We start from the raw sequence: 15483 nt of genomic DNA on the forward strand, positions 1-15483 counted from the left end.
ATGGACCACAAAAATTATAGCATGGTACCCACGAGAAATTAAGAGACTTAGAAGAAGACCGACTCTAAGATGGGAGCATGATATTAGGGAATTAGCAGGGATAACATGGGCCCAATTACAAAGAAATTATCTAAATATGTGAGGAAAGCTACACCATAATTGGAAATGGTTGAAAAGATGAAAATTATGATTTTAGCAAAGACAAAGTATTATCTGACCTGCATAGACATATTTCCTGGCATCATAATCGGTTGACCGCCTGGACCGCGGTTTAACGTTTGTAGCAAATTAGCAGCTCCCTGTCCAGGCCCGCCCATGGAACCTGGTTGTGGAGGTCCCCCCATATTAACCATGGCGTTTCGACTACCTGCAACATAAATATATTTTTAGTTACTAAGATATCTAATAATAATAATTAATTAATCATTGAATAATAAACTAGAGGAGTATATCAACAAAGTTAGCAAGAGCGCGAAAGTATTTTAAGATGGCTTTACTTTAAAAATTTTAAAAAATATCGTTTGGTTAACTTTTTAGACCTACTAGATTTTCTCTGTGTTTTTGTTAATCTGTAAATTTAATCTACTACCTATGTTGCCATATTATCAAAATATTATGTTTTTTAACGGACAATTGTTTTTTTTTTAAAAGTACAAATTACTAAATTACAAACAACAAATACAATACAACAAAAAAAACATTACAAGACTCAAATAAATCTCACTATAATTTGTCCTGAGACAATGCTTTTCCAGATTTATACACTTTACATAAAACTAGCGATTATAAACTAAACAAGAAACAATAAAAAATAATTACAGAAACGCACAGCTCGCGTACTTCAAACTTGATATCTTAAAATTAAAAAAAAATTTGCTAAAACTTAAGCTTCCGTTTGTATTGTATGAATAAAAATGTGGTATTTGATTCTCCCGCTAGTTCTTCTATTCAATGTTATTTATCATATTATTATTTTAACACAGTGATAAAGGCCATAAGCGTGTTGCAAACAAAAACAAATAAAGGATAATTTCATAATGAAAACAATACATTGCTCACCTACCTGAAATAAATTATATAAATTATCTTGTTACAAATCAGGTTCTAAATAAATTACAATATCTAATTTACCCATATTAAACAAAATGCAAAACATTTTTTTTGAGATATTAAGCAGGTGAAAAACAACATATGCAAAGATCATTTGTAAAATAAGAATAAATATGGTCTAACAGTAAACATCTAAATCTCTATTATAACACTGACAATGTATACATAATCAAAATGCTTTCTGAATTATTTTATGTAAAATTGGTAGTAGGTTATAAAATAATAGTATACAATAATTAAATCGTGGCTATCGCTTCTTTAATTTTAATACACATAACAAATAAAAATTAAAAACAAACAGAAAATAATCATGTACCGTTTGAAACTTTTTGGTTTTATCTACTTTTAGTAGATAAAACAATTTTACAATTACTTTTTGCAAACGCAATTACAGACATAACTATTAGCTAAAATAGCTGATGATAACATGAACATTGTGATTTTGGTTCACTTTATATAAGCAAATAGTAATATCTTTGTAAGAAAACGCCGAATAAAAAAATATTTTTATATCCTGTACCACAAAGATTACCATATACAGGGTATCCCAGGCTGAGCGTGCATTAGAAGTTTCTAGAGAACTACAACATCCAACTCGGAGATTTTTTGCACATCATAGTTTCACAACGAAATCTATTGATTAAAAATATTTTCAATATGGCGGCACTTCCGGAAATACCGGAAGTTGACAGCAACTTTCTTATTTTAAATGGGTGCCCCCATATTTTATTACATACTTATATTCTCTGTAATTTTTTTTAAATTTTGATATTAAACACTCTATATCTAACATTGACCGTTTTTGGGGAAAAAATATTTAAAATTTTTGAACAAAAAAAATTGCCTGTCAATAGCCTAAACGTCAAATTTAGTGATTACCACAGCCACTGTGCTATAGTCTATAAAATGAATAACTTTGAATTTTGACCGTTATTTTTTACCAACATGGCAAATATAAAATCCCTCTGTCAAAAAAGTTACTGATATTCTTTAAATTGAGTGCCTGAACGAATCGGATAGGTAACTCTTTTTACTTTCGTGAAATAGAAAAGGAAAATAATAAAACAAGTGACAGTTCTTCCTCTTCTTGCAAAAATCAACACGAAATGTCATAATTGACAAAAGTAAAACGTCATCAGCTTTTGACATTTCTAAATATTAGACCAATGCCGTCTCTAATAGAGCAGCCACGGAGCGAGATTTATGACGTCACGCTAGTTAGATACTACGGATTAATAAATATGTTGTAGAATACATGGAAAACATAATTATTCCTCATATTTTTGGTTTGTATTTTAAAAATGATATAGTTTACATGAAATATATATAATACACAGTTAATAAATACAATATAATATATACCTATTTATTGTAATAAATACTTTGGCAAATAAAACTATGAACCATACAAATGCAGCAAATGTTTTAAAATATACAAATAATGAATAGGTAGTACATAAGATAATGGGTAAAATGTAAAATATATTTTAAATTTTGGGGTTTGAAAATCGATCTAATTTAACAAAAAACATTCAATATTTACTAATAGTGATGTATTATTATTTGCATTCACAAAATTTATTTATATAGTATAATGTTTACTGCAATTAATAAACTAATATAAACTTGTCAAAAGATGACCACATATTTTATTAAATTATTATTCTTAACACAAAAACTATATACATTGACTATGGAGTACGATTTCAGCCATATTGTAAAACATTTGCTGCATTTGTATGGTTCATAGTTTATCTGCCAAAGTATTTATTACTATAAATACGTAAATATATTGTATTTATTAACTGTATATTATGTATATTTCATGTAAACTATATCATTATTAAAATACAAACCAAAAATACGAGGAATAATTATGTTTTCCATGTATTCTACAACATATTTATTACTCCGTAGTACCTAACTAGCGTGACGTCATAAATCTCGCTCTGAGGCTGTTCTATTAGAGACGGCATTGCGTCAGCATGACCGCAAGTTGCTAACCTAATAAAATTAACACTAGAAAAGCCCGCGGGAACTGTCAAATTCAAAGTTATTCGTTTTACAGACTATATAAAGAGAAAACATGTGGCTATCAATTTCAAAAATGAAATTGTTCGAATGTCATATAATAACGATCGCAGCTATCATAGAATTGAGCCATTAAAAAATTATCATGAATCATTTTTTTCAAATGGAAACCCACTTTTTTATTTCACTAGTGAAAAGGCTTTTCCATTCGTTAGTTTTTGTCTGTATATGTTCCTATACCTAAAATAAATCGTTAAGTCATTTAAGATTTAGTTTTAAAGCGTATATTTTTCTTGATTTTAACCAGTAGCCTATGACTTTAAACGTCAAGGGATGTAAAACAATAGATCTGGCCATGTCATACGTTTTGTTCAAAAAGCAGCATCATTTCCGAGCCAACTTTGCACTGTTTTTTTTTCGATTATACGGAATATTATTAATCATATCAACTATTAGATATCACTAAAGAGCGAAAATAGGAAAATAGAGATATATGTATTTTTATAAATACACTTTGAAAAGACCTTTTCATTAGTGAAATAAAAAAAGTGGGTTTCCATTTGAAAAAAATGATTTATGATAATTTTTTAATTGTTCAATTCCATAACAGCTATCGCCATTATTATATGACATTTGAACAATTAATTTTGGAAATAGATAGCCACATGTTTTCTCTTTATGTTACAGTGGCTGTGGTAATTACTAAATTTGAATTTTAGGCTGTACAAATTTTTTTGATAGGTAGTTTTTTTGTCCAAAAATTTTAAATATTTTTTTCTCTCAAAAACGGTTAATGTTAGGTATAGTGTGTTTAACATCAATATTCATAGAATTTAAGTATGTAATAAAAAATGGAGGCACCCATTTAAAATAAGAAAGTTTCTGTCAACCTCGGGTATTTCCTTATTATAGTGCCGCCATATTGAAAATATTTTTAATCGATAGATCTCGTTGTAAAACAATGATGTGCAAAAAAACTCCGATCTAAATATTGTAGTTCTCTAGAAACTTCTAATGCACGCTCAGCCTGGGACACCCTGTATACACCTTGAACCACAAAGTATACACATTAAAACAACACAGCAACAAATTTAAACACTTAAAAAAGAAACAAACAAAGAATATAGACCTTCATATAGAGTTTTTGAGATCTGCAGAAAAAATGCTTGAAGTATTCATAAATATATGTATATATATATATATATATATATATATATATATATATATATATATATATATATATATATATATATATATATATATATATATATATTTTTTTTTTGTTTTCACTCTTGGCTTGTAGGTCGTTGGGGTTGCAAAAATGTTTCTAGATTTTGTTCATTATTTTTTTATTTTGTGACGACGTGTCGACAGTATATGTCTTTTTCAAGCCTCTTGAACGTAGATTCTTACAGAGTTAAAATTTGTTAAACTGGACAACAAATTTGTTAAACTTGGACCAAGAGGAGACAACCTCACCAAAAACCTAAATCCTACGATGGCGGGGCCAGGTCAAAGAGATGCGTGGCTAGATAGAGGACTAGCCATTACTGGTCTCAACCTTGGGGCATCAGGGGGCACCCCATTGTATTTACCCCTTACTTCTACATGCGGGGCTCTGTAGAAGTGGACTGACTATCCCTAGCGACTCGTGGGAACACTATGAGCAGTAATAAAAATAAAAACACCAACACCACCGGAGAAGCTGTGGGGAAACCCCCTAGCGACACTGGGAACAGGAACAATGAAAGTTCCAAGGGTCAAACCCCCAAAGAAAACTACAGGAGAGGTGGCTGACACTTGCGCGGGACCGTCCTGCGCTAGTGGCACTCAAGCTACCACCTCCTTTAGCAAGGGTCGGGAGCTTACCTCTAAACCCAACATCCTTTTTCCTCCCCCCATGCATGGGGGATATCCCAAATAAACCTTCACCATGCAAAAGGGTCTCCGCTACAATAGCAAGACTCTTTGAGAAAAATCATTATGCAATGGTACTAGCCCAGGAACCCTGGGTGTATCAGGGACAAATTAGAGGTTTGTCAGGAAAAAATTCAAAGGTAATATATGATAACAGGCAGGAATTTCCCTGAGCCTGTATTCTTATAAGAAAGGACATTAACTACACATGTGTTTCAGAATTTACAACCCCAGATCTTGTTCCTATCATGGTTCAGCTTAATATCGAGGATTGCAGTAAAAACATCGTGATTGCCTCTGCTTACTTTCCGGGTGACGGGGAGGCACCGCCTCCGGAGGTACTGGAGCTCGTGCGATTCTGCATCCAACGGCGACTACCTCTGCTATTGGGATGCGACTCCAATACACAATGAGGTATGGGGAAGCACTAACACTAACACTAGAGGTGAGTGTTTACTTGAATTCCTCTTAGCATGCAATCTTGAAGTTCTCAATGTAGGGAACAGCCCCACGTTTGTGACAAAAACGCGGGCAGAAGTGTTAGATTTAACAATCGGGAGTGCTGGTGTAATCAGTTACGTGAAACAATGGAGGGTCTCAACGGAACCCTCCCTATCAGATCACAGAATCATCGAGTTCAAATTAGGAGGAATCACACCCCAAACAGAAACTCAGAAGGAATCCAAGAAAAACAGACTGGGACATGTATAACACCAATCTCGTAGACAACCTAAACCGTATAGATGCAAGTAGGGCCAGAAACCATCTGCATCTAGAATGGTACGCAAGGGAAGTCAGCGGTGCAATATTGGATGCATATGAATCTAGTTGCCCCGCAAGTAAAGGCATACAAAAAGTAACAACAAGCCCTGGTGGAACAAGAAGTTGGCCAAACTTAGATCGGAGGTCCGACGACTCTTTAATAGAACTAAATCCAGTGGCGAATGGCAGCTCTACAGCGAGAAATTAACTGAGTATAAGAAGGAGATAAGAAGGGCAAAGCGGTGTGACTTTAGATCCTTTTGCGAAAACATCACTTCTACTCCTGATGCAGCTAGATTACACAAAGCTATGGCCAAGAGTGGATCTATCCCCAACATGGCACTTGAGAAATCTGACGGAAGCTACACGGAGGGAGAGGAAGAGAGAGCAAATCTCCTACTTTATACACACTTTCCAGGTAGCATACCTATTGATACTTATGTAGCTCCCACTGAACCCCACAATCCTTGCAGGGAAGATTGGGAAGTGGCAAGCTAGTAATAACAGAACAAAAGCTGAAATGGGCGATCGACACCTTTCAGCCCTATAAAGCAGCAGGAGTGGATGGGATCTTTCCTGCCCTTCTAAAGGAGGGTCAGCAAATAGCTACTCACCATCTACTAAGCATTACAAGAAGCAGTCTAGCGATGGGATATATACCAACCACATGGAGAAGAGCAAAAGTAATCTTCATACCCAAAATAGGCAAAACTGACTGGACAAATCCCAAGTCATTTAGGCCTATTTGTCTCACATCGTTCATACTAAAAACGCTGGAGAAAGTAGTTGACAACCATATTGGAGAAAATCATCTAAAGGTTAAACCACTGCATGATAGTCAGCATGCATATAGAACGGGCAGATCCACAGAAACTGCTCTGTACCAATTAACGGAGCTAATACAGACAAGTCTGGATAGCAAAGAAACAGCAATTTGTGCCTTCTTGGATATTGCGGGGGCGTTTGACAATATACCACATAAGGTGGTCAGGCGATCTCTAGAAACAAGAGGGGTGAACAGAACTATTATTCGCTGGTTTTGGGAAATGCTGTCAACACGAACAGCAGAGGCTCAGATGGGCACCAAAACTGTAGCTGTTAAAACAACGCAAGGAACTCCACAAGGTGGAGTAACCTCCCCTTTGCTGTGGAGCTTGGTGGTGGATGAACTACTAGATGAATTAACTCTAGCGGGAATACACTGCATTGGGTATGCAGATGACATAGTCATGATCGCTCGGGGGAAACATGAAGGCACCTTGTGTGATATTATCCAAAGAGGACTCCGTATCACTGAGAGATGGTGTAGGACTGTCGGGCTGAGTATCAACTCAGACAAAACCGCGATAGTGCCATTCACCAGAAGGCGAAGTCTGAAAAACTTGAAAAGAATCCAACTAGATGGAAAGGAAATACTGCCAACACAGGAAGTTAAATACCTGGGAATAACCCTGGACAGTAAACTCCTGTGGAACAGGCATATTAAGAACACTACCAGCAAAGCCATAAAGGCTCTCATGATATGCAGAAGACTGGCCGGAAATAGATGGGGCTGCTCCCCTAACATTTTGCGCTGGATGTATACCATGATAGTAAGACCCATGATTACTTATGGAGCAGTTGCCTGGTACACAAAACTAGAGCAACGGACGGCAAAGCTAAACCTATGCAAAGTCCAGAGACTAGCATGTGTTTGCATCACAGGAGCCATGAGAACCTGTCCAACAGCAGCAATGGAGGTCATTCTAGATCTAACACCACTGCACATTGTCATTGGTAGATATGCCAATGCGACAATGATTAGAATGGTCACTAACGGAATTAGTACTGGGAGAATTGTCAGATCAGGGGCTTGGAACACCCTCAAAAAAGGAAATACCACTCCTGCAACTCCCAGTGGACGATATGCCAGAACGTACAACTTTGACAAACATGTCAATGTAGTATTGAGCAATAAGAAGGATTGGAAGAGCGAAACGCTTGCCCAGCAGTTAAAAGACCATACCATAACTTGGTATACTGATGCTTCCAAAACCAATACGGGAACAGGGATCGGAGTGTTTGCGCCGAGAGCTAATTACTCCGAACCAATGGGCACTTACCCTAGTATCCTACAGGCAGAAATCTACGCTATCGAGAGATGCGTACAACTTATCTTAGATAGGAACTATCGGAAACAAGAAATAGCCATCTTATCTGATAGTCAAGCAGCGTTAAAGGCGATCAACTCAGTATCAATCGATTTGAAATTGGTCAAAGAATGCATAGAGAAGCTGAATAAATTAGGCAAAGAAAACAAAGTCCTCCTACACTGGGTGCCTGCTCACCAAGGGATAGAAGGCAATGAAAAAGCAAATAATCTAGCTAGGAAAGGAGCGAACACTCCACTAACTGGACCAGAACCGTTCTGCTTTCCAAGTGGTAACCAACTCAAGGCGGAACTCAAGAACTTGGAAGATTCCATCCGCAACCTGGAATGGAAATCTTGCAATGGTCTAAGACACTCGAAGAAGTTTCTGAGGGCTTATGATCAAGAAAAATCACAGATCTTCCTGGGTCTGAGTAAGAACAATCTTCGGATTGTCACGGGGTTTTAACAGGACACTGTCACCTCAATGAACACCTCAGTAGATTGAAACTAAGAAAAACGGCGAATGCAGATTCTGTGGGAAGATGGTGAAACACCAGTACACCTCATCACTGAGTGCGCCGAGACGACAACCATTCGTGCCATGAATTTTGGTACGACTGATATTGGACATGGAGAACTACCCTCTATAAAACCGTCCCAGATACTGGCTTTTGTCAAAGCCCTGGGACTGTATGATGAGTTATGATTCAAGAAAGGGGGACACAATGGATCTGTAAGGTCGAAGTGATTAACCCTCCTCCCACTCATTCTAAATTCTAAAAAAAATTCTAAACTGGACAACACAATAACACATATTAACTATTGTTTTTAATTGTTTTTGGACATTACACTTTACTACGAGCACGTACGTATTTCCTTGCAGATCGCTCTGTATAAAACACATTTATCGGTTCAATACCCGATGTCTACTGTGTATTGAACCGATAAATGTGTTTTATACAGAGCGATCTGCAAGGAAATACGTACGTGCTCGTAGTAAAGTGTAATGTCCAAAAACAATTAAAAACAATAGTTAATATGTGTTATTGTGTTGTCCAGTTTAACAAATTTTAACTCTGTAAGAATCTACGTTCAAGAGGCTTGAAAAAGACATATACTGTCGAAACGTCGTCACAAAATAAAAAAATAATGAACAAAATCTAGAAACATCTTTGCAACCCCAACGACCTAAAGCCAAGAGTGAAAACAAAAAAATATATAGTATACAGGTCAAAGAAACGAAACAAAAAAAATATATATATATATATATATATAGGAAGAAAAAAGATACAAGAATAGCTATAATAGCTTGATATATTCTTATTTATTAAATGACCTTCCTATATTATATGGGCAACCAATAGTCTTGGGTCAGTATCTACGTGTCTAGGGGTTAATCGCTATGGTGATCTTCTCAGAGTATTTAGTTTAGTTAGAGTAGTGTTGCCAGAATTGAAGAATTTCCTTCAATATGAAGGATTTTACAGTTAAATTTCGTGGATCAAAAGGCTGAAGGATTTTCATCCAGAAAGAACTCAGTATGAAGGTTTTTGTCAGTTTTGCACAATAAAAATTGTTAAAATATGTAGTAGGATATTTATTGTTTTTCTACATCTATTTTTTCACTTTAATGGTGTTTAATTAAGGATGCAACAGTTTAAAGCAATGTTGCTGTCAAAAAGTCAGCAATTCGAAAAATTTTAAAATTTAACAAAAAAATTAATAGATACATTTTTTTTCTAACATGTCTTACTACACACATACCACAACAAAAAAAAGTTCTTGATGTTGAAAAGAAATAAATAGGTAAACGGAAAACATATCTAAAAACATAAACATGTCAGCTGATCATGGCGTCTCTTGCACAATTAATTATTCTCGGTTCAAGCAGTCATTGTAAGCAATGAATTTTTTTGAATATACTACTTTATAATACTGCTCTCAATAAAAAGTTTATTTAAATACATCAGTGTCCAAAAATTACCAGAAATAAGTTTTTAAAAATTTTCTCCTAATTATAAAATAGGCGAAATACACAAAATTTGGTGATTTTTCACAAGATCTGAAATTTTTTGCGAAGTCGAAGGAATATGAAGGTATTTTAAGTCTTCGTTGAAGAAATTCGCTCGAAAATTTCTGGCAACACAGAGTTAGAGAGAAACTGAGGTGTCTATAACACAACCACGCTATATTTTATGTGTTTGGGAGAATACTTGCTCTTCTTTGTTCAGTACATCTTACTGTACTGAGCATATTGACTGAACTCTTGGTATACAAGAAAATCGACACTCAAAGCCAGATCTTTCCGTGGCTCTGTATACAATTTTTTAATTTTTATACCTAAACTAAAATAGTTTCAAAAAAGCAAATACCTTAATATCCACAGTCTGAAATTATGTGAAAACACTTCCCAAACCAATATGACTAAAAGCTAGGGTGCACATAAACTTACAGCTAAATTGCAACAACACTTATTAAAACATACAAATACATTTTTATATACATAAAAATAATAATGCCAAGCGACCTTGCATAATCAAACTACTAATATATCTAGAAGCGTTTTATACATGAACCAAATAGAATGAATACAGAATGCCAGGTTACAGATAGATATAGGATACAGGCATGATTACATATCGACATACCTTGACTAGCCAGATTCTGCAAGGCATTAATAGGATCTGGCATGCCAGGACCCTGTTGCTGTTGGGCACCTGGCACTCCATTCATTGGGCCAGGTTGTCCCTTCTTGCTGTCTAAAATGTGGTACTTATGTTTTACATGGTAACAAATGTTTTGAACAATGGCAAAATTTAACTAGAAATCTTTAATGGGTAGGGGTGTATTAAGAGCGCTCAGCGGGTTATAACAATACACTAGAATGTCAATAATAAACCGTAAACTACTTACTCATTTCCCTAACATGAAGAATGAGTCTTGCGACAAAACTGAGATATTCCTCCTTGTTCTTTGCTTTCTGAAAAACGTGATTTTCCATTTCTATGCTGTTTCTGGATGTATTCATGCCTGATTGACGAATAGCTTCCTCTCTATAAAAATATACGTTACATAAAATAAGTAAAATCCAAGTAACTTTTTATATTAAACAATCGTCCAAACTCCATAAAAATTTAGCCGCTCAGGTCCACATTATCCATTATCCACACATCCATCTAATTATTACATTTTATTATAATTATTAGCAATAGTAATAATATCAACATAACGAAGTATAATAAACAACAATAAGATAATTTATAACTCACATTTTTGCTACAACATTCTGCCTAAAGGCGTGGGTTCTCCAAGAGTCGTCAGCCATAATTATATGTTCGCCTTATTTCTATAAACCAGTAAGCTATATAAAATTAGTAATATTAATATTCTTAAATATTAAAACTATTGAAAGAGAAAAATGGAAAATAGAGAAAAACAAAAACATTCGCATGACAAGCTCCGCTTCTACAAAAGTGACAAGTGACAATCACAGAACAGGTGACCAGTGTTCCCAACTCTCTCAAATATATCTCCCTAAAAATCTAAAACGCTCGCATCAAAAATCCCCAAAATATCCCTAAAAACCTAAAAAAATATCCCGAAAAAACCCTAAAGATATAAATAATAATAAATAAACAATTTGTTGTGTTTTAAGTGCTAGACCTTGAAACGTCTGATCACAGCCATTGCAACCATTAGCCAACTGTTCGAAACTTTCCATTAAAGCAATATTGTGGCGGATCGATATCGACAATCCCATCCATACTAGGGCTGTGCATAGAATCCCGAGCGAAGTCTATCGGTGCCAAGAAGAAAAGAAGAAGAAGAGCGGCATCGGCTGACAAATAATGGTGGGTTCATACAGCAAAATAAAATAAAATAAGAATAAAATAAAATAAGAAATAAGGAATTCTTATTTGTGTGCGCAATGCCCTCTATAAAAGATCAGCCCACGGGCGGACTTTTGTTTACTTCATCAGCTGTACATACTTAGATATTGGGTTAGATTCTGTATTCATATTTTGTCGGTAGATTTTTGGTATTATTTGTTATTGTAGTGCAAAAAACTAATTATTTTGGTGTTTAAGTGACATAAAGTACTACCAGGTATATGGCTACTATGATGGTCAATCTGTTTCTCATAAAAAAACATGAAATATTACGTTTTGTTAAGTGCTTTAACCTAAAAGTGCCCATAAATTTTTTATTTATCGTGATTTTTGTGTGTGTTTTTTAAGACTCAACAATTCATCAATAAAGCTTAAGTGGAGTGTGTTTTTGGTGCTATGCCTCATCTTTGTTGGTGGAAAGGATAGTTATACTAGGCAGCTTAAAGTATCCGGAAGAGCAAGAAAAGTGGGTACGAGTTATAAATCAAGACAATTCTATTGAAAATATCTTTAATAAATTTAAAATAATATTCTCCCAGGATGGTATTAAAGAAAACTGGACAATTATGTTTATTTTATTCATATTGTGGAATCTCCACTCCAAGTGTTGTTGGTTCAGCTTCGATAGATTCAAACACATAAGTAGGTATTATGATCTAGGGAAAAATAAAGAATATGTGTATTAAAGATCATGAAAAAGATTATTATTTTGAGTTCAAATATAAAGAAGATTTTTGTAAAGACAAGAATGATAAAGTTTAAAAGAAGAATGTGTTTTGTTTGATAATATAATGTACCTATGTAAAGCATAACATATATTTGTTCAGTAATTTTTACTGAATAGTGTCGATTATTTATAATACCAAATTAATATCAAATATTTAAGTGATGGCTGAATACAATATGAATAAAATAACAATAAAATTGGTATATTTGCAATACAAAATTAAGTTTTAAGAATAAAGGTGTTACTAAAAATACTAAGAAATTCATATTTCTTTGTTTTAATTGGTCGAATTTTATTTACATTTTATTTAAGAATTATACCGTATCATCGAAAAAATCGGCGTCTAGTTGGCTTGGAAATGAACATCGATGACATTCCTAAATAATTGTACACATAAAAAATTAAATAGAATTTTACAATCTTGGAAAATTTGATATTCTTGAACCTTGTTTCTAAATATTCTAATTTTTTGATTTTCTTGGGATTTAGGTTCGGGAAAACGCTGATTAAGTTTTCATTTGGTTTTTCATTATTTTTATTTGGTTTTAAAAAAAAAAACGTTTCAGCTAACATTATAGCCTTCATCAGTGTTGTGTCATATGAAAAAATAGTGTCGAATATAATCCAAAAAATTACATATGTCTTCATTATCCTTCTTACCTTAATTTTGGATATCAAGATAAATGTGAAATTATAAAATTAATTATAGAATTCGTATTATTATTGATTAACACTCAAAAAAAAAATTCAACTGCAAATAATTCGAAAATAAACTGCAATTTGGCAACATCGACGATGTGCGCTTGCGTCGTATCGATGATCAAATGCAGCAAATATGGGCTTCAAGGTCAGCCACCGGATCCACACCTTTACCATTTGTAAATATAATTTTTCGAACATTGATACTTGCAAAATATACATATAAATTTTGTGAATGCAAATAATAATACATCACTATTAGTAGATATTGAATGTTTTTTGTTAAATTAGATCGATTTTCAAACCCCAAAATTTAAAATATATTTACATTTTACCCAATATCTTATGTAATACATTATTTGTATATTGTAAAACATCTGCTGCATTTGTATGGTTCATAGTTTATTTGCCAAAGTATTTATTACTATAAATAGGTATATATGTTGTAGTTATTAACTGTATATTATGTATATTTAATGTGAACTATATAATTTTTAAAATACAAACCAAAAATCTGAGGAATAATTATGTTTTCCATGTATTCTACAACATATTTATTAATCCGTAGTATCTAACTAGCGTGACGTCATAAATCTCGCCCCAAGGCTGTTCTATTAGAGACGGCATTGGTGTGCGTTCATACAGTCAAATAAAATAAAATAAGAAATATATATTTGCTCATGCGCAGTACGATGAGGCTGGATAAAAGTTAACTTTTACGATTGTTTATAGTAATTTTACTATTTATAGTATATTTATTTATTCGTTGCCTACTATATTATACATTTTACTTATGTGAAATTATAAAATAAATTAAATCTAAACTGAAAATATTTGTAGGTTAGAATTAAGCGTGCGCAAAGCCGTTTTCACATAAAATAAAACAAGAAGTTAAAAGATAAAGACTTCTTATTTTATTTCTTATTTTATTTGGCTGTATGAACGCATGTACGGTATCCCATATAACCAACTTTCTTATTTTATTTTATTTTATTCTTATTTTATTTTATTTGGCTGTATGAACCCACCATAAAGACATAACGTGTTTTTCAATAATTATTTTATTGTAGAATAATTATTTAGTTGTGTAATTAAAGAGCAGATTGAACACGTCCCTTTATTTTATGGACTTTTGAGTTGTGAAAAATCTAAACAGTAAACCCAGCTGATTTCAGATTATCATATTCACACCCAGAACAACCATATTGGTGACCCCGACGTGATCCAAGAAGCTTGAAATTACAATCAATACCAACCAACCAAACATGCAAACAAACAATCCAGAAGCTAGCACTACTCAAACAAACAATTCCAATCAATCAACAAACAACCAACCAATAAATGAACTGTGCAGAGTCAGTTTCAAACCCCCCGAATTCTGGAAAGCTGAGCCAGAACTATGGTTTTACAGAATTGAATGTCAGTTCCGAACTGCTGGGATTTCAACTGACGATTGCAAGTTCGACTATACAGTTGCCAGCCTAAACTGCGAAACACTTACGGAAGTAGCCGACCTTATACGCAGTCCACCGGCAACAGACAAGTATTCAGCACTCAAAAATCGTTTAATTAGCAGATTTGCAGATAACGATACAGTCAGAATCCAAAAACTGCTTGCAGGAGTTGCATTGGGAGATCAGAAACCTTCACAACTCCTACACAAAATGCAGAGCCTAAATAACAATAAATTACAAGACTCTGTCATTAAAACTCTTTGGTTAGAGCAGTTACCATCTACAATGAAGGCCATATTAATGGTAAGTGGCGAAGATCTAACAAAATTAGCTGAAATAGCTGACAAAATAAATGAAACATTAGACAGACCAGCAAACCTCTATGGTATGTCTAGTTTGGAAGATCAAATTAACCAATTGAAGCAACAAGTCAATAAATTAACAACAGAACTCAAGAACAAGCCACAGAAGCAAGGATCTTCACAGTCCACTAATGAAAATTGTTGGTACCACGAAAACTTTGGGAAGAAAGCAAAGAAGTGTGAAAAACCATGTAAATTTATGGGAAACGAAGCAGGGAGTCGATAGATGCGGCAATTCGATCTCCTACAACACCAAGCCGCCTTTTTATATCAGACAAGAAATTTAGATTACAGTTTCTAATTGATACTGGCGCAGATGTCAGTGTCCTTCCGTTATCAAGGTTCCCAGGCAATTCTGATCCAAATTTCAGTCTTTTATCAGCCAATGGATCACTAATTA

At 34.0% G+C, this 15483-nt stretch overlaps 1 protein-coding gene across 1 annotated transcript in view; it reads right to left on the reverse strand.

Moving 5' to 3' along the window:
• The window catches only part of LOC115885553 (mediator of RNA polymerase II transcription subunit 15), a 21580-nt gene extending 10137 nt beyond the window's left edge, over positions 1-11443 (reverse strand). The window contains exons 1-4 of the mRNA XM_030904510.1: positions 11221-11443; positions 10865-11004; positions 10600-10710; positions 219-367 (exon numbers count right to left, since the gene is read on the reverse strand). Of these exons, the coding sequence (XP_030760370.1) occupies positions 219-367; positions 10600-10710; positions 10865-11004; positions 11221-11276 (456 nt within the window). The 5' untranslated portion in view covers positions 11277-11443. The remainder of the gene's footprint in view (positions 1-218; positions 368-10599; positions 10711-10864; positions 11005-11220) is intronic.
• Positions 11444-15483: the final 4040 nt, after the last annotated feature.

The sequence above is a fragment of the Sitophilus oryzae genome, unplaced genomic scaffold, assembly GCF_002938485.1.
Source record: "Sitophilus oryzae breed Bouriz unplaced genomic scaffold, Soryzae_2.0 scaffold_111_pilon_pilon, whole genome shotgun sequence".
NCBI classification, from domain to species: Eukaryota; Metazoa; Arthropoda; class Insecta; order Coleoptera; family Curculionidae; genus Sitophilus; species Sitophilus oryzae.